The 26,582-nt window shown below is 39.7% G+C and overlaps 1 protein-coding gene across 1 annotated transcript; it reads left to right on the top strand.

The window, feature by feature from the left end:
* The first annotated feature begins 2,152 nt into the window (after positions 1-2,152).
* Positions 2,153-23,103, top strand: LOC132833834 (uncharacterized). Its single transcript, XM_060852483.1, has 5 exons — positions 2,153-2,176; positions 18,821-18,923; positions 19,780-19,905; positions 20,930-21,085; positions 22,261-23,103. The coding sequence occupies exons 1-5, from the start codon at positions 2,165-2,167 to the stop codon at positions 23,034-23,036; spliced, it is 1,173 nt and encodes a 390-aa protein (XP_060708466.1). The 5' UTR covers positions 2,153-2,164; the 3' UTR covers positions 23,037-23,103.
* Positions 23,104-26,582: the final 3,479 nt, after the last annotated feature.

The raw sequence follows: 26,582 nt of genomic DNA on the forward strand, positions 1-26,582 counted from the left end.
TTGGATACATCAGGACAGCATTGAAAACAAACTGTGAAATCCAGACAGTTCAAAAGCTTTTTAAAAAAATTCATTGAGCAGTGAGTGTCACTGGCCAGACCAACATCTAATACCCATCCCTCATTGGCCAGAGGGCAGTTAAATATCAACCACATTGCTGTGGGTCTGGAGTCACATGTAGGCCAGTTGTTTCCTTCCCAACAGGACATTAGTGAACCAGATGGGTTTCCCCCCAACAATTGGCAATGGTTTCACAGCCATCATTAGATTCCTAATTTCCAATATTCACTGGATTGAGATTCCACTATCTGCCATGACAGGATTTGAACTCAGTTCCCAGAACATCACCAGGGTCTCAGGATTAATCATCTATCAATAATGCCATTAGACCATTGCCTCCTCTACTGTGCAATTGCCTGGAAATAAACTATGATATTTGTCTAAGCAATATTTCTAGTAAAAATATTCATTTATGTTTGTTTTATATTCACATAATTGATTTGCCATTGGTGCAACGTATTCATTATCAAGACGCAAAGAAAAGAAATAATTGTGTAACAGAACGGCAGTGTGAATGTTGAGCAGGGCAGAGGTCTGAATGGGGAGCAGCAGACATGAAGAGTTTATTTTCTATGTTTATATTGTTCCTCTCTGCCATTACCCATCGATGTTTCCAGCATGCACTGAAAATGTATGAGAAGAATTACAATATTTTGCTAAAATTTGAAGTGTAATTCTGTATCCTTATTTCCAATTCAGAGGCCATTCTCAGGGTTAGAAGTAGATTTAGAATCAATGCTGAAAAAGTGTTGCTGGAAAAGCGCAGCAGGTCAGGCAGCATCCAAGGAGCAGGAGAGTCGACGTTTCGGGCATGAACCCTTCGTCAGGATCAATCCTGATTGAGAATTAATCCCAACTCTTGCTGTTATTAAAATTAGTTCTCTCTAGAAGTAAGGTCATAAAATTACAAATAAAAAATGGATGGGTCTGACAGCATCTGTGGAGAGAGAAAGAGTGAATGATTTTCAAGTACATTGTAACTTCTTTGGAATTGTGACATTACCCTGACAGTCAATTAGTTCTGCATCAAAGGCAATCTTTGTATGCAGAAAACAGATATTTTTCAAGTAATATTTGCTAAAGTATTGTCCTGCTGTTTGCTCGGATTTATTTCTTGCTAAATTTCAAGCTCTAATTGCTACGTTGGTTCTGCACATTAATTTGACCTTGGAACATTTTGCATTGTAATAGCAGCAAGGTCATAATTTTATCAGTAATTATTTTAAAACAAAGAACCAGTAGTCACTATTGTAAAATATTGTACCATGTTGGTATTTTGAAATTGTAACTGTAATCGTCCTAACTTTGGATTAAGGATGAACTGAACATTTTTGTTGATGTCAGTAAAGAAACCCAAAAGGGTTGAACATGCTGTGAAATGTCCAATTTCATGAAACTGATGTCCTTGTCTATGACGCAAAGCACAAATGTTATAGAACCGAACTCAAGCAAGGACTCAAGTACGTGGAGCTCCTTTTAGCAGGTCAATCATACTGCTGGACAGAATACAGAAAGAAGCTTGGCTCCCATTCCGATCGTGAACATTTCTGGTATTATTATGGTTAGTGCTTCTCCAATTTTTTTGCTTGTTCCTTTTCTCTACATCTACTTGTTTGTATGCTCTTGCTGCCTCTCCAATGTATGCAAAATCTATTAATTCTTCTAATTAAGTTTCTTTGTGAATTTTGTGGTATCCTTTGCCTTTTTGCCCCACAACCTTCAGAGTTTTAAAATATACCTGGTGCTACTCTGAGCAGTCATCTTACTATAAGTATGATCGAATGGGATTTGCATTATGATGTCCAGTGTAGCGTTGATCTCAAGCGGAGGGATAATTATTCTAGAAGATAGGCAATCTGCCTATCACTATGAGTAAGCTTTAAAAAGTACATATTTTTATCTACCTGTTCAGACATGTCTGTCACACCTTTGCAGTAGGTGGATCCTAAACCGTGGGCTTTCTGGCACAATGATAGTGATGTTGCCAATGCACTACAATAGTTTAAATTTTTATAAAGTAGACTTAGTTGGTTCCCAGGGTCTCATTAATTGCAGTGAGAATAATCACACTATTGGAGGGGCCTTTCAAAAGCGAATTCCTTGCATGTGCTTGAAGGTAATGAGAATTAATTAATTTATTACAATGGCTTGTATAGCACACTTAATGTAAAAAGTTTGAAAGTAGTCAAAAGAGATTGATAAAAAAGATCAAATGACTCAGTCTAAAAGATGAATGTTGAGAAGAGTTTTAAGAGAGAGAATCTGTGGGCAGGAATGGTTTGGAGCAAGTTGGAGAAAGTGAAGCAAAAGGTAGGAGCATAAATATATAAAACCCTAAAATAAGAGAGCCAATGGTTAGGGATATACTGCAGAAATACTGTAGGGTGAGACAGTGGGGGATTTGAAGATGGATACAGGGAGATTAAATTTACAGTAGATCTGCAAGTACAGGGATAATTAATGAGTGGAAGTTAGTATGAGACAGTGTATACTTTGCTGCATTTCAGACAAGTTGTAAGTTTGTGGAAAAGTGCACTGGAATAATCAAGTTCATTTTTGGCAAAAGACTGGATAAAGGTTTTCGTAGCAAAGAGCTGAGGTAAATTAACATGCCATGTTCCTGATGCTGGGAACATATCAATCATAGCAGGCTACTAATTACTGAAGAACAATTTGTTAAGCTCATGTTAATTATTTTTAAAAATGATTTGGCCAACTTGCAAATGTAGCTTTAAACCTGTGTTTAAACCTAAACATTTATTTAGGTTAAGAGCAAGGAATGGAGGAACAAAGAATTTGGGCACAGTATTCCACAACCTGGAGGTTGTGAGAAGGAGAAATGGTTGGGCAAATTGACCCTGAAAAGATACTTGACCCTTCCTTGCTACTTTCCCAATTAAGTGAGAAGGCCCAATGGGGACTTTCTCAAATTGTCAGCAATTGAGGCCCTTAAGCGGTCAATTAACTATCAGCAATCTGAGAGCAAGGCAGTGCAACATCATAACTCTTTCAACAGCTTGAACCTATCTCTGAGCCAGGCGGACCTGGTTCAGGTCTGTCTTGTTTATTTGTTTATTCACCTGTGGGATGTGGGCAACACTGGCTGGGCCAGCATTTTATTACCTGTCCTTCGTTGCCTTTCAGAAGGTGGTGATAAGCTGCCACCTAGACCACTGTAGAGGTATATCTCAAACAGCTGGTACAGAGACAATGTCTTCTGTCTGTCCTATAAGATTCCATCCAAACATTCGAACTAGGCAAAAATTAGAGAATGTGGTTTGGGAGTGGCTGTTTGAGAGTAAATCCACACCTGACGTGGAGTCTTTGAAAGACTAGTTGATTAGAGTGCAGGACAGGCATGTTCCTGTGAAAATGAAGAGCAAGAATAGAAGAATTCAGGAACCTTGGATGACTAGGGAAATTGTCAGCTTAGTCAAAACCAAAGGAAGCATATTTAAGGACTAGGCAACTAAAAACAGACAAAGTTATTTAGAGAAAATAGGAAGAAGCTCAAAGGGGGAGTTCAGAAGGCTAAAAGGGACTAGGAAATGTCCTTCGCCAGCAGGATAAGGAGAATCCCAAGATATATTATACATATAACAGCTGGATTAGAATTAGTCAGAATGGCTTTATGAGGGGCAGGTCATGCCTCACAAGCCTTACTGAATTTTTTGAGTATGTGACAAAACACATTGATGATGGTAGAGCATTGGATATGGTGTACATGGGTTTTAGCAAGGCATTTGGTAAGGTTCCCTATAGTAAGCTCATTCAGAAAGTAAGGAGACATGGAATACAGGAAAATTTGGCCTGTCTGGATACAGAATTGGTTGGCCCATAAAGGTCAGACGGTGATAGTTGGTAGAAAGTATTCAGCCTGGAACTCCGTGACCTGTTTTGCCAAGATCTGTTCTGGGACATCTGCTCTTTGAGATTTTTATAAATGACTTTAATGAGGAAGTGGAAAGGTGGGTTAGTAAGTTTGCTGATGACACAAATGTTGGGTGGAATTGTGGATAGTAGGTTGCAAAAGGACATTGGCAGGATGCAGAACTAGGCTGATAAGTGGCAGATGGAGTTCAATCTGGAAAAGTGTGAAGTGATTCACTTTGGAAGGCCGAATTTGAATACAGAATACAGGGTTTAAGGTAGGACCCTTGGCAGTGTGAAGGAATAGCAGGATCTTGGAGTCCGTATCTATAGATCCCTCAAAGTTGCCACTCAAGTTGATCGGATTGTTAAGGCCACATATGGTATGTTGGCTTTCATTAGCAGGGGAATTGAGGTTAAGAACCGTGAGGTTATGCTGCAGTTTTGTAAAGACCTGGTTAGACCACACATAGAATATTGTGTTCAGTTCTGATTGCCTCATTATAGGAAGGATGTGGAAGCTTTAGATAGAGTGCAGAGAAGATTTACCAGGATGCTGCCTGGCTTGAAGAAAGGTTGGGGGAGATAGGGCTTTTCTCATTGGAGCGAAGAAGGATGAGAGATGATTTGATAGAGGTGTACAAGATGATGAGAGGCATAGATAGAGTGGATAGCCAGAGACCTTGCCAGGGCGGGAATGGCGACCACAACGGGGCATTATTTTAAGGTGATTGGAGGAAGGTTTAGGGGAGATGTCAGAGCTTGGTTCTAAAGACAGAGAGTGGTGGGTGAGTGGAATGCACCACCAGCATATGAACATTATGTCAGATACATTATGAACATTTAAGCGACTCTTGGATAGGCACATGGATGATAGTAAATTGTAAGGTATGTAGGTTCTCTTGATCTTAGAGTAGGATAAGAGGTCGGCACAACATCGAGGTTCTGTTCTATGTTAGGTGCAAGAGCTAGTGAAATAGACCCCCTCAAGAATAAAGGAGGGAGGTTATGTGTGGAGCCAGAGGAAATGGGTGAGATCCTTATTAAATATGTTACATTGGTATTCACCAAAGAAAGGGGCCCAAGGGATATTGAGGTAATGAAACAATGTGTGAGTACATTCCGGTATTTCAACATAATGAAGGAAGAAGTGTAGGGTATCTTGAAGTGTATTAAGGTAAACAAGTACCCAGGGCCAGATGGGATCTATCCTAGGATACTATAGGAAGCAAGGCATGAAATAGCTGGAGCTTTATCAGATATTAGTGAGTTTTGAGAAGATTTGCAGCTCAGGTTGAGGTTCTGGATGTAGGTTTGCTTGCTGAGCGGGAAAGTTCGTTTTCAGACGTTTCGTCACCATACTAGGTAACATCATCAGAGAGTCTCTGGTGAAGCACTGGTGGTATGGCCCACTTTTTATTTATGTGTTTAGGTTTCCTGGGGTTTATGATGTCATTTCCTGCTCTTTTTCTCAGGTGGAGATAAATGGAACTTTTGTTTGTGGTTGTTGGAATGATTGCTATTTACCCGAGAAAAAGAACTGGAAATGACATCACCACAGGAAATGACGTCACCAACCCAAGGAAACCTAAACACAAATAAAAAGTGGGCCAAACCACCAGTGCCTTCCTGGAGGCTTACTGATGATGTTACCTAGTTTGGTGATGAAACATCTGAAAACGAACCTTCCTGCTCAGCGAGCGAAGTTACTTCCGTTATCAGATATCTTTACATCCTCTTTGTCTCAAGTGAAGTTCCAGAGGGCTGGAGAATGGCCAATGTTGTTCCTTCCTTTAAGAAGGGAAACAGACATATTCCTGGTAAATACAGTCCAGTGAGCCTGATGTCAGTGGTGGAGAAGACACTGAGACGGGATTTATTCACATTTGGAAGCAAATGGTCTCATTAGTGATAAGTAACATGGGTTTGTACAGGAAAGGTCATGTCTCACCAACTTGATTGAGGTGGTGAAAATAATTAATGAGGAAAGAGCAGTAGATGTTGTCTACATGGACTTTAGTAAGGTATTTGATAAGGTACCTCATGGAAGGCTGGTGCAAAAGGTGGAGTCTTGTAGGATCCAGGGTGAGCTGGCTAGATGGATAGAAAGCTGGCTTGGTCAGAGAAGACAGAGAGAAACGGTGGAAGGGTACTTTTTGGAGATCAGGAACTAATGGTGTTCCCCAGGGATCCATGCTAGGACCTTTGTTGTTTGTAATATATATGAATGATTTGGAGGAAAATATAGAGGGTGTGATTAGTAAGATTGCGGATGACATCAAAACTGGCAAAGTTGCAGAAAGTGAGGAGGATTGTCAAAAGATACAGGATACAGATAGATTGCAGATTTGGACACGGAATGGCAGATGAAGTTTCATCTGAACAGATTCAGGTGTGAACTATACAATAAATGGCAGAACCCTTAGGAGCATTGACATACAGAGGTATCTGGGTGTACAGGCTCAAAGATCCCTGAAACTGGCAACAGAGGTGGTTAGGGTGATCAAGAAGATAGACAGCACATTAGCCTTCACCAGCTGGGACATTGAATATAACAGTTGGCAAGTTATGTTACAGCTGGATAAAACTGTAGTTTGGTTACATTTGGAATATTGTATGCAGTTCTAGTTGCCACACTACTAGAAAGGCATGGGTGTTTTGGAGAGTGTACAGAGATGGTTTACTAGGACGTTACCTAGAAGGTTTTAGTTATGAGGAGACATTAGATAAACAAGATTGCTTTCATTGGAAAGACAGAGGCTAAGGGGCGACTGATAGAAGTCTACAAAATGATGAGAGACATGACGCAGGTAGTCAGAAAGGTCAACTACAGAGGGTAAAAGTCGAGCAAATGAAATACAATGTTAATAAATGTGAAGTCATCCATTTTGGTAGGAGTAACAGTAAAATACTTGAATGGTAAAAAATTGCACAATGTTGCTATGCAGAGGGACCTGAGTATCCTTGTGCATGAATCACAGAAGGTTGGTCTGCAGGTACAACAGATAATTAGGAAGGCAACTGGAATATTATCCTTCACTGCTAAAAGGATTGAGTTTGAAAGCAGGGGGGTTATGTTGCAGCTGTAAAGGGTGCTAGTGACGCCACACCTGGACTACTTTGTCCAGTTTTGGTCTCCTTACTTAAGAAAGGATGTACTTGCATTGGAGGGTGTGCAGAGGAGGTTCACTAGATTGATTCTGGAGTTGAGGGTGTTGGCTTAAGGTGGAGAGACTGAGTAGACTGGGATTTTATTCATTGGAATTTTCAAGAATGAGTGGGGAATCTTATATAAACATTTACAATTATGAAGGGAATGGATAAGATAGATGTAGAGAGGATGTTTCCACTAACAGGTGAAACTAGGACAAGAGGAATAGCCTAAACATTAGGGGGAGTATATTTAGGATGGAATTGAGAAGGAACGTCGTCACCCAGAGGGTTGTGAATCTATGGAATTCCCTGCCCAGTGAAGTAGTTGATGCTACTTCAGTAAATGTTTTTAAAGCTAAGATAGTTTTTTTTGAACAGTAACGGAATTAAGGGTTATGGTGTGAGGGCGGATAAGTTGAGATGAGGCCACAGTCATGATTTTGTTGAATGGCTGAGCAGGCTCAAAGGGCCAGGTAGCCTATTCCTACTCCTAGTTCTTACATTTGATGCTGTGATCAGCTGCAGACACTTATTATTTAGCCTGTCAACACACCATTCACATCATTTGTATGATCTTTTAATCTCTCTACCTATGAATTCTGTGCCTATGTGGTTCTCTCTACCAGACGAAGGAGCAGTGCTCCAAAACCTTGTGATTTCAAATAAACCTGTTGGACTATAAACTGGTGTCATGTGACTTTTGATCTTATCCACTCCAACACCAGCACATCCAAATCATAACTTGGTCCTAAAGATTTACTGAACTTGCATTTACAAAGTGGTTGCACTCTCACAATGCCTAATTAATGCCACTTAAGTTTAAGTATATCCCATATTTTATTAATATTTGTTTGGTAGGACAAAATTTGAATATTGTTGAATTTGACAAAATTTTCTGTCTAGCATTCATTCAGAAGAGGAGGGATAACATTTTACATTGCATGAGAAGAGAGTACTGATTGATTGGCAGGAGGCACTAAGTACAAAGGAGTAAATGTGATATTTGAATTTCAGCGCCAGCGTGATACCACATATTTTGGAAATTTATGAAACTGAATTCAATCAATCTGATAATTTAGTTAGACCTGCAGGGCTTGTTCTGAAAATAACACATCTTGTAGGCATAATCCTCTACGGAACAAAAAAATGTCAGTTCCAAAGATGCAGGTCAGCAATCCATAAACAAAGACTGAACACAATTGCACCTCCCACTCACTGTGAAACAGATATTTTTCACAGTAACCAGTTGTGAAGTACTAAACAGTAACTCTTCTAATAATATTTTGTCTCATAGAATTTGGGCTAACACCTGATTTTCTAACACGTGCATGAGAGATGGGGAACATTGAGGTGAGTTACGTGGTGTAGTAAACTTGAACATTTATTTATTTTCTTGACTGCAACCACAGTCAATTTTTTCTTTGAAGTATGATGAATTTCATTTTTTAAAAAAAGTCAAGAATGAACTTTCAAGTTATATTTAGACTTTTGGATGTTATTCACATAACTTCTTGCAAGACAATCAACTTTAGAGCTTAGATTCAAATATACTCTCAAACTGGAACTCAGTCACAGACTAGGTAACATCCTGAATTCATGTCTGGTTGATACAGCATTAAATTGGTGGATCTCAGTTAAGGAGCAGATCAAGAAATGCAAGTGTCACGACTATGGTGAGAAGAGGATAAGATTGTTTGTGATAGCTTTCATTGCAATATCTCCTGTTTCAATGCAGATTGATGCCAATCTCCTGCCTTCTCATTGTAACTCCGCATACTCTTCCATCTCAAATAAGTCTAATTCCCTCTTGAATGCAGTGATTGAATCTGGCTCCGTCACTATCAGGGAGTGTATTTCAGACCTAAAACACTTGCTGCATGAAAAAGATTTTTTTCTCATATCTTTTGTCAATTATTTTGTGCCCTCTTATTGTTAATTCTTTTATCAAAGGAAATAGTTTCTCCCTATCTACTCTGTTCTTTTTGAATACCACGATCAGATCTCTCACCTTTCTCTTCCAGAAAAACAGGTTCAATCTCTCCACTATAACTTCCTTTAATTATTCTCTTGAATTTTCTACTCTCCAAATGCCTTTACATCCTCCATAAAGTTCTATCACTCAGAAGTGTATGCAGTACTCCAACTGAGGCACACCAAGTGTCCTAGGCAAGTTCAACGTAACATTTTCTTCTCCGTGCTCTTATTAATAATAACATTTAAGATTTTGTGCTTCATTAGCTGCACTCAACCTGTCCTACCATCTTCAATAACATGCACATATACATCCTTGTTTCTCTGTTCTTCCTCATTCTTTAGAATTGTGCCTGTTATTGTATATTTTCTTTTTTTTCAACAAAATGTATGAATTCACATTGAACTAGATGACTAAAGATATTGACACTCTGGCCAAGGAAAAAAAAGAGACATATGTCAGATATAGACAGCCGGGACCAAGTGAATTCTTTGAGGTGTAAAGAGGGTATAGGAGGACAAAAAGGGAAATGAGATAGCTTTGGCAGATAAAGTTAAGGAGAATCCAAAGAGATTCTACAAATATATTAAGGGGAACAGAGCAGCCATGGAGAGAATATAGCCCCTTAAAGATCAACAAGTGTGTGTGGAACCATAGGAGATGGGCGAGATCCTAAACGAACATTTAACATCAGTATTTACCATGAAGAAAGATGTGGAAGCTACAGAACTCAGGGAAATAAATAGTGATGTCTTGAAAAGAGTCCACATCACAGATCAGGAGGTGCTGGAGGTCTTAAAATGCATTAAGGTAGATAAATCCCCATCAGGCGTATCCCAGGACATTGTGGGAAGCTAGGTAAGAAATTGCGGGGCCCCTCACAGAGATGGTATATCATCAATAGTCACAATGAGGTGTCGGAAGACTGGGGGTTGGCTAACATGGAGCCACTATTTAAGAAAGGTGGTAAGGAAAAGCCAGCGAACTATAGACTGATAAGCCTGACATCAGTGGTGGGCAAATTGTTGAGGGAATCCTGAGGGACATGATTTACGTGCATTTCGAAAGGTAAGGACTGATTAAGGATAGTCAGCATGTGCGTGGGAAATCATGTCTCATGAACTTTGTTGAGTTTTTTGAAGAAGTAACAGAAGATTGATAAGGGCAGAGTGGTGGATGTGATCTATATGGACTTCAGTAAGATGTTCAACAAGGTTCCTCATGAGAGGTTGGTTAGCAAGGTTAGACCTTCTGTAATACAAGGAGAACTAGCCATTTGGATACAGAACTGGCTCGAAGGTACAAGACAGGGAGTTGCTTTTCAGACTGGAGGCCTGTGACCAGTGGTGTGCCACAAGGATCAGTGCTGGATCCACTACTTTTCATCATTTATATAAATGATTTGGATGTGAACATTGGAGGTATAGTTAGTAAATTTGCAGATGACACCAAAATTGGAGGTATATTGGACAACAAAGAAGGTTACCTCAGTGTACAATGGGATCTTGATCAGATGGACCAATGGGTTGAGGAGTGGCAGATGGAGTTTAAGAACAAAGAACATTACAATGCAGGAACAGGCCCTTCAGCCCTCCAAGCCTGCGCCAATCCATATCCTCTATCTAAAGCTGCTGTCTATTTTCTAAGGATCTGTATCCCTTTGCTCCCTGCCTATTCATGTATGTGTTCAGATACATCTTAAATGATGCTATCGTTCCCACCCCTACCATCTCTGCTGGCAACGCATTCCAGGCACCCACCACCCTCTGTGTAAAGAACTTTCCACGTATATCACCCCTAAACTTTTCCCCTCTCACTTTGAACTCGTGACCCCTAGTAATTGAATCCTCCACTCTGGGAAAAGTTTCTTGCTATCCACTCTATCTACACCTCTCATGATTTTGTAGGCCTCAGTTAGGTCCCCCCCTCAACCGCCTTCTTTCCAATAAAATAATCCTAATCTAGTCAACCTCTCTTCATAGCTAGCACCCTCCATACCAGTCAACATCTGGTGAACCTCGAGTGCACCCTCTCCATAGCATCCACATCCTTTTGGTAATGTGGCAACTAGAACTGTACACAGTATTCCAAATGTGGCTGAACCAAAGTCATACAACTGTAACATGACCTGCCAATACTTGTACTCAATATCCCGTCCCATGAAGGAAAGCATGCCATATGCCATCTTGACCACTCTACTGACCTGTGTTGCCACCTTCAGGGAACTGGGCTGAGAAATGGCAGATGTAGTTCAACCTGGATATCTGCGAATTGATGCATTTTGGAACGTCGAACTCGAATGCTGAATATAGGATTAAAGACAGGATACTTGGCAGAGTAGAGGAACAGAGGGAACTAGGTGTACAAGTACATAGATCCCTCAAAGTTGCCACCCAAGTGGATGGGGTTGTTAGGAAAGCGGATGGTGTTTTGGCTTTCATTAACAGGGGTATCGAGTTTAAGAGCCGCGAGGTTTTGCTGCAGCTCTACAAGTCCCTGGTGAGAGCACACTTGGAATATTGTGTCCAGTTCTGGTTGCCCTACTATAGAAAAGATACAGAGACTTTGGAGAGGGTGCAAAGGAGGATTACCAGGATGCTGCCTGGACTGGAGGGCTTGCCGTATGAAGAAAGGTTGAATAAGCTCGGACTTCTCTCTCTGGAGAGAAGGAGGAAGAGAGGAGACCTGATCGAGGTGTACAAAATAATGATAGGAATAGATAGAGTCAATAGAAGAGACTTTTCCCCAGGGCAGGATTGACTGGCACAAGGGGTCATAGTTTGAAGATATTAGGAGGAAGGTATAAAGGAGACATTAGAGGTAGGTTCTTTACGCAGAGAATTGTGAATGCATAGAATACATTCCAGTTGAGATGGTGGAAATGAAGTCACTGGGGACATTTAAGCGACTGCTGGACATGCATATGGATAGCAGTGAGTTGAGGGGTGTGTAAGTTAAGTTACTATATTTTACATTAGGATTAAATCTTGGCACAACATCTTGGGCCTAAGGGCCTGTTGTGTGCTACTATTCTCAGTTCTAATGCACCTGAACACCCAGATCTCTCAGTACATCAGTTTTCCCCAGAGCTTTTCTATTTATTGTAGAGTACTCTGGAATTGCATCTTCCAAAATGCATCACCTCGCATTTGTCTGGACTAAACTCCATCTGCCAATTATCTGCCCAACTCTCCAATCTATCGATATTCTGCTGTATTCTCTGACAGTCTCCTTCACTATCTGCTACTTCACCAATTTGTCATCTACAAACTCGCAACCTACACCTTCCTCCAAATCATTTATGTATATCACAAACAACAGTGGTGCAGGCATGGATCCATATGGGACACCACTGGTCACAGGTCTCCATTTTAAGAAGTTCCCTTCCACTACTAATCTAATTTAATCTAATTCTGTACTACTCTGCCTCATGTCACCCAACCAGTTCTTTATCCATCTGACTAGTACACCATGGACCCCATGCAACTTCACCTTCTTCATCAACCGCCTTACTAAAGTCCATGTACATGACATGTACATCCCTTCCCTCATCGATCAACTTTGTCACCCCTTCAAAGAATTAGATTAGATTAGATTAGATTACTTACAGTGTGGAAACAGGCCCTTCAGCCCAACAAGTCCATACCGACCCGCCGAAGCGCAACCCACCCATACCCCTACATTTACCCCTTACCTAACACTACGGGCAATTTAGCATGGCCAATTCTTTGGACTGTGGGAGGAAACCGGAGCGCCCGGAGGAAACCCACGCAGACATGGGGAGAACGTGCAAACTCCACACAGTCAGTCGCCTGAGTCGGGAATTGAACCCGGGTCTCAGGCGCTGTGAGACAGCAGTGCTAACCACTGTGCCACCGTGCTGCCCACTATTCTATTATTATTCTATTAGGTTTGTAAGACATGACCTTCCCTGAACAAAACCATGCTGTCTATCAAATGGGTATACATCCTATTCCATAGTATCTTCTCCAGTAGCTTCCCTATTACCAACGTCAGGCTCACAGGTCTACAATTACCTGGATTATCCCTCCTACCCTTCTTAAACAAGGGGACAACATTAGCAATTCTCCAGTCTTCAGGGCTCCCCCATTTTCAAGGATGCTGCAAAGATATCTGTTCAAGCCCCAGCTATTTCCTCTCTCGCTTCCCTCACTAATGTGGGATAGATCCCATCTAAGGTGAAAATGTATTGCTGGAAAAGCACAGCAGGTCAGGCAGCATCCAAGGAGCAGGAGAATCAACATTTCGGGCATGAGCCCGAAGAAGGGCTCATGCCCGAAACATCGATTCTCCTGTTCCTTGGATGCTGCCTGACCTGCTGCGCTTTTCCAGCAACACATTTTCAGCTCTGATCTCCAGCATCTGCAGTCCTCACTTTCTCCTAGATCCCATCTAATCCTGGGGACTTGTCCACTTAATGCCTTAAGTTTAATTGAGATAAGTGTGAGGTGCAAAGGTGGAAAGGCAAATCAGAGAAGCACTTATACACTTAATGGTAAGGTCCTGGAGAATGTTGCTGAATGAAGACACCTTGGAGTGCAGCTCATAGTTCCTTGAAAATGAAATCACAGGTAGGTAGGATAGCCTAGGCGGCGTTTGGTATGCTTTCCTTTATTGGACAGAGCACGGAGTATAGTAGTTGGGAGGTCATGGTGTGGCTGTACAGAACATTGGTTAGGCCACTTTTGGAAAACTGTGTGCAGTTCTGGTCTTTGTGAAACTTGAAATCTTCAGGAAAGATTTACAAGGATGTGGTCAGGATTGAAGGATTTAAGCTACAGGGAGACACTGAATAGGCTGGGGCATCAGAGGCTGAAGGGTGACTTTATAGATGTTTATAAAATCATGAGGGGCATAGATAGGGAAAATAGACAAGATCTTTTACCTGAAGTGGGGAGTCCAGAACTAAAGGGCATAGATTTAGGATGAGAGGGAGAAAAAAGGGACCCAAGGGGCAACTTGTTCACGCAGAGGGTGGAGCGTGGTATGGAATCAGCTGCCACAGGAAGTGGTGGAGGCTGGTCCAATTACAGCATTTAAAAGGCATCTGGATAGTATATGAATAGGAAGGGTTTAGAGGGATATGGACCCGTGTGCTGGCAAATAGGACTAGATTAATTTGGGAAATCTGATCAGCATGGACAAGTTGGCCTAAAGGGTCTGTTTCCATGCTGTACATCTCTCTGATCTTATGTTCATGTCAACCACGTCAACTGAATTACCCTAATAAAACCCTCTGTTACCTCTTACAAAAATATGAGCAATTTAGTTAAGTACAATTTCCCCATAACAATCAATATTGTGCTGACTTTAACCCTTATTTGTCCATATGTCTATTAACTTTATTTTGAGATTATTTCCTGTTACCAAAGTTAAAATCGTAAGGAAAATTTGTGGAAAAATTGGGGCAATCTGAGGAAAATGAAAACCCAGTAGAACTGGACATTTCTTTATGATGTTATTAATTTAATTTGAAAGTCTACATAAGCAAGAGGTTAGTTCTTTTTTAAAGGGAATATATGTTCTGTATTTTTTAACTTCGGGCTTCCTTCTTAAATGTGCCTAACTATTAGATGACTCATTTGCCACCAAGGAAGTGAATGTGCTAACTTTACACTAAATTACAGCACATGACTCTGAAGGACACACTACATTTTTTTTTAGTTCTGGACAAGTTGAACACAGCTAATCTATAAATCCATGTATAAAGAATTTCTGCTTGTGGGTGTACTATCATGGGGAAAGTTTTTGCAATTAAAAAGTAGTAGCTGCTCCTTGTCAATGCTTCAATGTGCAATAACGAGCATTTGCCATGTGATTATTTGAACTGAATGGTGTCAGCTGTGGAATGGGGATAAAATTCTCACCTGACAATAGGTTATAGTTCAAAACCCAACTGACAGACTTGAATACATCATTTAGGATGGTACTGCAGTCTAGTAGCAGGAAGGTACTGCACTGTTAGAGGTACATTCTATCAAATCAGACACATAAGACCCCATTTGTCTTCTCAAGTAGACTTAAAATGGTCCACTGCACCATACAAACCGCAGTTCTGTTTATGGGTTGCTACAATTCCTTTATTAAAGTGACTGCACTTCATATTTGTGAAGTAAAATGGGATATCATGAGATTGTGAAACGTGCTTTTAATGTCTGCATTGATTTAAAGGAAAGGGCATCAAACAACACTATATAGATTGTGACCAATTTATTTTATCACTGTAAGGGTGGTGGAAGTAATGGATGTAAGTTTGCTTGCTGAGCTGAAAGGTTCGTTTTCAGACGTTTTGTCACCATACTAAGTAACATCATCAGTGAACCTCTGGTGAAGCACTGGTGTTATGGTCCGCTTTCTATTTGTGTTTAGGTTTCCTTGGGCTAGTGATGTCATTTCATGTGGTGATGCCATTTCAGGCATTGGTGATGTCATTTCCTATACTTTTATATGATCCACCCTTAACAGACACTGAAAAAGCCATCTTAGTAAGATTAAATTACAATGTCAAGGTTGCGGTCAAGAAAGATTTCTAAACAGCATTAGAAACAACACTGAAAGACAACCAACTCACAGAACAAACCCAGCAAACTATCAGACAGACAGTCGCACCAAAATTAAGCAGGAAAAAGAAAGGAAACACACTCAATACACAAGAAAGGAAAACACTAGAATGATTTAAAAAAGATAAAAGCATTGTTATCTTACCTACAGACAAAGGACGCTTGACAATAACTTTAACAGACTACACTGAGAAAACGAATGCACTGTTTGCAGATGCCAACACTTACCAACAGGTGGCAGTAGACCCGACCACACAACCAGAGAACCAAATCACAGCCTTACTCAAAAAACTTCAGAAATCTGGAGAATTAAACAAGACAGACTTCTAAAAAATGAAACCAGGTGGATCCATTACACCACGCTTCTATGGATTACACAAAATTCACAAACCAGGAGCCCCCCCAATATCCCATACCCATAGTCTCACTACCTAGAATACCAATGTACAGGTTAACCAAGGAAATATACCAGACTGAAATACTTAGAAGATTCACACCACTCAATTCATTCCACCCAAGAATTCCTGAACACCAAAAACACCAAGATAGAAAGGGATGAAATAATGGTCTCCTTTAATGTAACAGAGCTGAAAATGTGTTGCTGGAAAAGCACAGCAGGTCGGTTGCATCCAAGGAGCAGGAGAATCAACGTTTCAAGCATGAGCCCTTCTTCAGGAAGAAGGGCTCATGCCCAAAATGTCGATTCTCCTGCTCCTTGGATGCTGCCTGACCTGCTGCGCTTTTCCAACAACACATTTTCAGCTCTTATCTCCAGCATCTGCAGTCCTCACTTTCTCCTTTGATGTAACAGCCCTGTTCACATCCATCAACAATAACGTGACCAAAGGAACACTAACTACTCTATCAGAACCAAAGACACATACACCAAACACCAATAATTTCAATCGCAAAGACATCTTCATCAAGCTAGTGGATCTATGCCTTACCACACACTTGACTTTCAATAACAAAACCTACAGACAAATCAAAGAAACACCCATGGGATCTCCAATATCAGGGTTCTTAGCAGAGGCAGTAATGCAAAGACTTGAACAAACAGCTCTACCTACCCAAACTCTGGGTCAGCTACAAGAATGACGTCTTTGTCATCACTAAATGAAACAAATTAGAGGAAACCTTCAAGACTATCAATAATATCTTTATAGCCATAAAATTCACATAAGAGGAGGAAAACAACAACAAGCTGCCATTCCTAGGTGTCACAGTAGAGCGAACTACCAATGGGGAACTTCAAACCAGCGCCTACAGGAAAACAACACATACGAACCAAATACTGAACGATAGAAGCAATCATTCCAACACCCACAAATGAAGCTGCATCAGAGCATTATTTCAATGAACCACCACACACTGCAGCACAGAGGAACTATGCAGAGCAGAAGAAAACCAACTATACGTGTATCAAGAAGAACGGGTACCCAATGAACACAGTTCATCGATTTCTCAGCAACAAACCCAAACAAGTAGATAAAATGTGCCCAGAAACCCTAGTCACTGCCCCCTATGTCAAAGACATCTCAAAAATGCCCTGCCAGACTACTCAGACCTCTTAGCATCATGGTAGCCCACAAGTCCACCAACACACTAAAACAGCAGCTAATGAATGTCAAAGGTCCTATACAGACAACAAGCAAACCTAACGTCATTTACAAAATACCATGCAAGAACTGTAAGAAGCACTACATTGGACAAACAGGCAGAAAACTAACCACCATGAACATCAACTAGCCACAAAAAGACATGACCCACTGTCATTAGTATCCTTACAGACTGATAAGGAAGAACACCACTTTGACTGTGACAATATATCCATCCTAGGACAAGGCAAACAGAGACACACACGAGAATTTCTAGAAGCCTGGCATTCCAACTGCAACTCTGTCAATAAACACATCGATTTGGATCCCATCGATCACCCTTTGAGAAAAAAACAGGAAGTTACATCACCAGCCCAAAGAAACCCAAACACGTAAATAGAAAGCGGATCATAACACCAATGCGTCACCAGCAGCTCACTGATGATGTTACCTAGTATGGTGGCAAAACATCTGTAAACGAACCTTCCAACTCGGCAAGCAAACTAACATTTGAACCCCAATCTGAGTGCCAAATCTTCTCCGAACTCGCAGTGGTAGTAAATATAATTCTTGGAATAGAAATGAATGGATCAGGGAAACAAATTCTACTCGGCCTGCCAACAAATTCTTCTGATAGCTGCCATATGAAAATTTGCCATCATAAATCCACATCTTGTATACAATAAGATCCTGCTCTCATCATATAAAGCATGAATACCTTATTATTCTTCAAAGTCCTTTTTCACAATTGTGATAAGTTGCTACTCAGTGACTTGTCAAAGACTCTAAGCAGAATTTTCCTTGTAGTCTTCAGGATTCCACCATCAGTCTCAACTGGGGGTCAGAGTCCACACTGTGTCAGGAAGTCACTTTCCTCTAATTTTCCTCAAATTGGTCAGTAAGTCCCAGAGGACAGGTTTATGTCCAATTAAAGCCAATGGGTGAGACCCTTCAGCTCTGAAAAGCAAATGGATGCCGTGGCAAGTAAATGAGGGAGGCATATCCTCTAGCAATTTTTTAACTTTTAAAAACAAAAATATCCCCAAGTAGTCAGACCACCATTGTGCAAGATTTCTAACCCTGAGCAGAGCATTGGGTCCCCAGTCTGCCATTAGGCAAATGCTCCAGAGAAGTGGTACTGCTCACAGATGTCTCTGGAGAATTCAAGTCAGCTTCTTACTGATAGGGCTTGAAAAAAGGAAAATTCTTTATCTACTGCATTCAGATAGATACCACTATCACACCCTCATCTTGCCTTCAGCAAGAAATCAGAATGTTTGCTGGAGTCATGGAATTTCACACTACTTGCCTCAATATCTTAATCCAATGCAATCTCCAAATTCAGCCCTGTAGGTCTTAAGTTAAATTAACAAACATAATTAGTGGAGCCTTTTTTCCAAACTGTTAGTTTACTTTAGAATGGAAAGATCAGTTGTATATAAGACTAAGTGGTAGACCTTAACTATTGGTTAATGCCAAAATAAGCCCTGTATTCCATTTTTGTGGGAACGTCATTATTCAATCTCCTAAATTCACATTGTACAACAGAATTTTATATTTATTAATGGAGTCTTGTTTCCACCTAGATTTGTTGTGTCCTTGTCTTGATATTTAACTTGCAACTGGTGATGGGCTGTGGCTCAGATGAGTATCGTTTTCAGGATCTTTGCTGTCCCATGTGTCATGCAGGTGAGGGGCAACCACCTTTACAAATGAGTGTAACTACTCAAACTTCTGTAAATGTTCTGCTGTTTCAACAAGTAGCAATATCATGATATTGCTAACATAAGAATTATATAATTACATTTTCATCCCTTTAGCAATCTCTGTGTGAATAGTTTAAACCTATTAAGCAAAACCGACTTTCTTGCAGAACTTGTTACCACTTCAAGATGTGTAGTTCAAGGAGTAGTCCAAAGTAATGTTGACAGCACAATAGAATGCTGCAGCACATGAAATGAGTACATAGACAACCAGGTGCACCTTTGTTTTTTTTCCTCTCCATTCCCTAATCCCCTTGTAAAGAATTTATGGATTTTGCTTAACAACAACTGATAGCAGAAAAATCTAATCATAACTGTATAAGAACTTTTTTTTAAAAAAACTCCTTTAATTCTTATTATCTTCCCAATCTGCTCTCCAATTTTTTCTCCTGAAAATCACAACCATTTAGAAGTGGCTGTTATTACATGTTCACCTAATCTGTAGCTATTGTCTCAACTCCTGTGGTTAGCAATCATTTTCCAAATAACCAAAGCCACTTCCTGACTGTTGTCAGGAAAATTATGTCAGTGAAGTGACACATCCAATTTTACATTCACCATCTCCTGCAAGCAAAACGGTACCTGATTTTTGTCGCATCTCTCTGGTGGAAGTGGGTACTGTTTTCAACCAAGGATGTAATATTCTTCTGAATAGGTTTATATTTTCTGCTGTAAGAAGTACTTTGCTGTTTTATTTGTTTTTCTGCAGTGAAATTGGTAGAATCTAACATTTCAATTCTGTACCTTCAGCATCACATTCACTGACTCTTTTTTGGTTTCAGGTTCTCGTGTTTCTAAACACTGTACATCAATATCACAAACCACATGTGTTCCCTGTGCTCGTGGAGCTTTCACAGATCGTCCAAATAGTTTAGAAAAGTGTATGAAGTGTAAATATTGCGATCCAGGTAAACATTTAGTAATAACTGCCTCTAACAATTGTGAACTGAACAAAGTGGACAAAGTTCTTTCTAGAAGTATTTGTATTCTTTGTCTATTTTAAAAAGGTTAATAGTCAAAGATTTAGATTTTTTTTGTCGAAAGGTATTTTATACATTGTTTTGGAGTTGAAGAAGTGTTGTGACATTCCTACTTCTGAACCAGAAACTCCAGGTTAAACTTAATTTAGGAGTTGTTAGCCAAGGAAAGTATGTTCATGTCACCAAACAGGCCGAGTACGAATTTGTAAATCCTTTCAAAAAAGGTCAATGGTAGGGCTAAGAGAGGAGAGATTCTTGGTCAGCCAAATGTTGGAAAGACAATTAAAGCCTCCATTATAATTATATTTTGTTCCAGACTATTACATTACTGTAAAAGTACATGTTGTCACAGCAACTGAATTTCCTGGCTGGGAAGGGGAGGCTTGTGATCAGTTCAATTGTTTGACGACAGTGTGGATTAGATTGATCCCAACAGACTTGGAGTTTGTACTCAGTTCAGACTGGAATTGATTCAGGTCTTGCCTCCTTGCCTTACCTATGGCCACCGAGGCATGTGGGTCAGACCTGTCCTTACAGAAAAGAAGTGAAGAGGTAGAAGACTGGGATAAGAAGGTTATAAATCAGGCACTTAACAAAGTACCTGACTTACACTGAAACCCAAGTCTACTATTAAATTTTGTCACTCCCTCCGATATGGCCATAGAAGTCTGAAACTTAATTATTCATGTTCAGTTACCTGGACCTAATTCATAAGCAGCAATCAAATAGAGAAGTTGATAGGTTAATTAACAATTCTGAGAAAAAACATTTAAGATTTTGTAAAAAGTTCTTCTTTGTTAACACAACAATAAAATTATGATTTTTAATTGCACACTTTCTCAAGTTTCATTAACCATATACAAACTTTTCTTGTTTTAAGTTCTGCATCCTACAGAACTGTTATAAGATGATAAAGAACTTATTTCAATTTACTGATTTGTTTTTGTTGCAGAGCTAGGAGTCTATGCACGGCAAGAATGCACTGAAACCCAGGATGCAGTGTGTGACTGCAAAGAGGGCTACATTTGCTTAGCAAAAACAAAAGATGGATGTCATATGTGTGCAAAATCTATGCCACATATTTTCAACAAAAGTAGAAACATCAAAGGTATGATACTAGATTGGCAACTGTTTCACAAGTGAATACTGCAATATTTCAGACCAGACATTTGTTGACTTCAGTATCTGAGTGGTAACAAGGTCTGGCATTCATGGAAACTGATGTTGATTTCTTTTTGACTTCATAACTAAAAATGCACAAAGAACACACAAGTCAATTGAAATATATCACCTGAGGTCCCAGCATCTATCTAGCATGAATAGGGAGGTAACCTGTAACAGGCAGCTAAATATTATCTTGCAAGCACAGTCCTAAGGAAAGATGAGTGGAGCAGATCCAATAAGAAATTGCTTTTGGCTGCAATCCAATTCACTCTTTAGAATCCAACAAGTCAAAACTGACTTAGATGAGTAGCTCAGCCTTCAGTCAAAAATGAAGTTTCATGGATCTTTACAAATACTCGGACTACAGAGGTGAAGTTTAAAGCCCTCTTTCAATGGTTTCAGAACCTGAAGAGGTTGCCCTACTGTACTATTCTACTAACAAAAAGTCAAGATCACTGATGGAAGCAACACTGTTTGTTACAGAAGTTTTAAAAGGAGTACTCAAGAATAAAATTATATAAAATAGGATTCCTTGCCTTGTTGGAGTGTTATATTTAGATATTTATTTGTTTATTGTTTATGTATAAATGAAAACTACTAGCCTTATCTCATCACCACTCATTGATTAGTATAGTGCTCACCAATATTCATGATGAAAAGTTTGTCATTTCTGAACAGCCTTTTTATAACTACTTAACATCCAAAGCTTTTCAGCCAATTTTGCACACAGCATATCCCCACAAACAGAAAAAAGGGTCAACGTAATGTTTTTGTAATTGGAAAATATTGACTATGGCATGGAATACCATTCCTGTTCTTCAAAATAGTGCTATGGGAAATTTTACTTCCAGAGATTTGAACTGGCCTCAGCTTAATGTTTCATCCACAAGATGGCACCTCCAACTGTGCAGAATTCTTTCAAAACTGCACTAGAATGTCAGCATTCTTTTTTCATATTTATGTTCTAAAGTACCAACAAGCTTCTGACAGTTGACACTAAAAGGAATTAACAATGTTGTCTTTGCAATGTTCTGTTAATTCCAGAACTTTCATTTACTCAACTCCATTTTTTAAGTTCATATTACTGTGGTCACAATTGTTTTTCTAAAATTCATCTAGGTGATCCGAGACATCATGAAGCAAGACCAACAACAGAATCCGAAATTATCCACAGTGATGCCATCATTAAGTTTTTAAATCAGGATGACACAAAGAATCCAATGCTACTTGGAAACAAAACCGCAAAGAAGAAATCTGTTCCTAAATCTGAAATAGCAGCTACATACCGGAAAGAAGAGCCAGCTCCAGAAACAACCACAGGGAAACCAAAACTGGGGCTTGGGCAGGATCCTTTACCAATGACAAAAGCATTGATGACATTGATGCAAACAATTGATCCAGCATTTCCAAAAGAATCCTTAAAGCTGCAGGAGGCAGGGAACACAGCCATTGTAGAATTACAAAACACTACAAAGACTGGCTTAACTGGCTTGCAGACTGTTATGCAAACTGGGCTAGCGAGTATTCGAACTACTATTCAGTCTGGAATGGTAGGCCTACAAGGTGCAGTGAAAACTGGCATGATAGATATTCAGAATGTACTGCAGACTGGAATGACTGGTATTCAAGAAACCTTAAAGTCTGGGATGGCTGATATCAAAGGTATCAAGAATGGTCTCAGTCAGGTTGAGAACACTCTGAAGCAACTACAAACAAATTCACAATCTAACTTAGTTCAAATGACCAAGCAGGTTGGTGCACTGGTCAATGTTCTGACAAAACTTGCCTCGAACCAGTCAGTGTCCTTCATCCACCTGAGGGATATCTCTTGTAAGCTTTTCAATAAAACAGAGGCAAAGTCAGAGATAAATCAATTCCCGATAATACCAAATTAACATTAAAATACAAATAAGGCTCATGAGATAGACCTTGAATAGGTTCTCAAAACAGATTCTTAAGCTCTACACAGGAGTACTCAGCCTCATTAAAAATGCATAGCATATAAAAAAAATTACAAATACTTTTTTTTGAAAGCCCTGTACATGTTCTGTTTACTTCCTGTAACATATGCACATTTCACTGTGACTTATGTATTGTCATTTCTTTTCAATTCTCCAAGAGTTTGTTTTTAAAATTTACTCTTGTGTGCTGCAATATAAATAAAAGCTGCTTCCAGTTAATTTTCATGACTGTCAGTAAACCTTTCTAATTTGAAAATATTCAGTATGTAATGCATATTATTAATGGGTTATTTAGATGACCTGGTCTTAAGTACATGTATAGTTGTAATAAATGTTTAGGATTATGTAACAAAAAGTTTCAGTACTATGTGATGCATTGTGTAAGATAAATATGTTATTAGACAGCTCATGAATTAGACAGCTATCATATGTTATCAGACAGTTTTTTTCAATTTATTGAATTCAAGAACTGAATATTTAGCTAATCAATCTACCTGCTATGACATTTTTATTAATTATGGATTTTCATCCAAGTATGCTCTATACTTTACCCATGGAGATTTCAGGAAAATATCAGTAAGGAACTAGCCACTTTTTCTCTCATCTTGCCCCTTTTTCCTTTTATCTGTTTTTCCTAAAGATCCTGGAGGTATTGATTGCACCTAAAATGAAATGAAAATGTTTCATGAACTTCTTCCTTTTCTATTCCCATTGTGCAAAGTAGTGCCAACTGTGGAACGGAAGAAGAGGACAATGATTCTAAATACAGGAGAGTCAAAATGGGTAGTGTTGAAAATGGCAATAGGAGTGATCAGATCTCAGAGGTGGTTGTAAAGAGGGAGAAGAGGGCAAAGGTTTGTTGCTGCACCTGATAGTCCTATTATTTATGTGAAAGAGACATTACATTACAGAGCTAATCATGACAATCCTGATGAAGGGCTTTTGCCTAAAATGTCAATTTTCCTGCTCCTCAGATGCTGCCTGACCTGCTGTGCTTTTCTAACACTACTCTAATCTAGACTCTGGTTTCCAGCATCTGCAGAAATAACTTTTGTTGAAAATGTGTTGCTGGTTAAAGCACAGCAGGTCAGGCAGCATCCAAGGAATAGGAAATTCGACGTTTCGGAGTGACTTGCTAGGCACCATGGGAGATCTGTCAAAGCACTTCACTGAACTCTAACTGCAAGATTTGCTATTCATTTCATCCATGTATGCTCATATAGCCTCCTCTTAAACAAATCAACCACCCCTTAAATCTATCATCTTGAACATGAGAAATTAAAATTAAAAAAAGAAAGAAAACTGGAAGTAAAGCATTAGAGCAGGACAGATGAAAATGTGTGGTCAAATAAGCATTTCTGGTTCAAATGCTCAAACTATAACAAGTGAACTGAATAAAAAGCAGGCACAAATGCAAATTGAACAATAAGACTTAGTAGCCATTGACTACAAGGTAAAAGCAGGGACTGCAGATGCTGGAAACCAGAGTCTAGATTAGAGTGGTGCTGGGAAAGCACAGCAGTTCAGGCAGCATCCGAGGAGCAGGAAAATCGGCATTTCGGGCAAAAGCCCTTCATCAGGAATTCCTGCCATTCCTGATGAAGGACTTTTGCCCGAAACATCGATTTTCCTGCTCCTTGGATGCTGCCTGACCTGCTGTGCTTTTCCAGCACCACTCTAATCTAGCCATTGACTACAAGACAGCCAGGGTGGGAAATTAAATGTATCAGGTCAAAGATTTTCATAAAAGATAGATGAGGAAAATAGTAAAGAGAAGCTATTTGAGTGATTAAGAATGAAATCAAAGAAATAATGTAATGACAGCTAAGCAGACAGTGGAAGATTTATGGGTAGAAAGGTAGAAAAACATTTAACAATAAGTACTGGTGAAAAAACTCTGTTGAAGGATTATCATCTTGCATATATCAGGACAATCATAAAAACTCAATTTCAAATTGAAAACCAATTTAGAATTGCCATTCAGCGTTGTGAGAGTGGTGCAACTGCAGGTACTGGAATCTGCAACAACACAGAGGATCTGATTCTTTGCAGACAGAAAGATATACTTGTATCAACTTGTTTCAACTCAACAAGACAGGTGACAGCCATTTACAGATTCATTCCTCAGGGCAATGCCCTGACCAAATGAAGTCAACCTAACTGGTTCAAAATTTAAACTGTCAATCAGCATTAACAGGCATATTGTCCATGGCAAAATCTCTTCCAATCAGGGTTGACTTGGCAACACTCTTATCTTGCATCATGTAAATCGTGGTTTTCTCTTTGAATCTGTATTCTTGCAAAACATCTAAACTGTGCAAAATGAAAAGCTTTCACAAAATAAAGTCATAGAGTATACAGCATGGAAACAGACCCTTTGATCCAACTCGTCCATGCTGACCAAGTTTCCTAAACTAAACTAGTTCTAACTGCCTGCATTTGGCCTACATCCCTTTAAACCTATCCTATTCACATACCTGTCCAAATGTCTTCTAAGTGTTGTATCTGCATCTATGACCTACTCTAGCAATTCATTCTGCATATGAACCATCCTCTGTGTGAAAAAGTGGCCCACTATGTCTCTTAAATCTTTTTCCTCCCACCTTAAAATTACGCCCTTTAGTTTTGAGCTCGCCCACTTGAGGAAAATGACCTATGCTTTTCACCTTATTTATATCCATTGTGACTCTATAAGGTCACCCCTAAATCTCCTAAGTTCCAATGAAAAAGTCCAAGCCTATCCAGCCTCTCTTTGTAACTCAAACCTTCCAGTCCCTTATAAATCTTTTCTGCACCCTTTCCAATTTACTAATATCCCTCCAATAGCAGGGCAATCATAACTGTACACAGTACTCCAAAAGTAGCCCCACCAATGTATTGTAACAACTGCAACATGACATCCCAACTCCTAAACTTAATGGTCTGAACAGTGAAAGCAAGCATGACAAACGCCTTCTTTACCACCCTATCTATCTATGAAATAATTTTCAATGAACTATGTACCGGAACCCTAGGTCTCTCTGTTCAGCAATGCTTCCACTCTGTACTACCAAATGACTCATTAGAGGCATAAGAGTCATAGAGATGTACAGCACGGAAACAGACCCTTCCGGTCCAACTCGTCCATGCCGACCAGATATCCCAACCCAATCTAGTCCTACCTGCCAGCACTCGGCCCATACCCCTTCAAACCCTTCCTATTCATATACCCATGTCTCTTTCACATCTTTCCCCTCTCACCCTAAACTTATGCACTCTAGTTCTGGACTCCCCCACCACAGGGGAGAGACTTCGTCTATTTATCCTATCCATGCCCATCATGATTTTATGAACCTCTAAAAGGTCACCCTCTCAGCCGCCGATGTTCCAGAGAAAACAGACCCAACCTATTCAACTCTCCCTATAGCTCCAACTCTGGCAACATCCTTGTAAATGTTTTCTGAACCCTTTCAAGTTTCACAACATCTTTCTGATAGGAAG

Source organism: Hemiscyllium ocellatum, chromosome 37 (assembly GCF_020745735.1).
Source record: "Hemiscyllium ocellatum isolate sHemOce1 chromosome 37, sHemOce1.pat.X.cur, whole genome shotgun sequence".
NCBI classification, from domain to species: Eukaryota; Metazoa; Chordata; class Chondrichthyes; order Orectolobiformes; family Hemiscylliidae; genus Hemiscyllium; species Hemiscyllium ocellatum.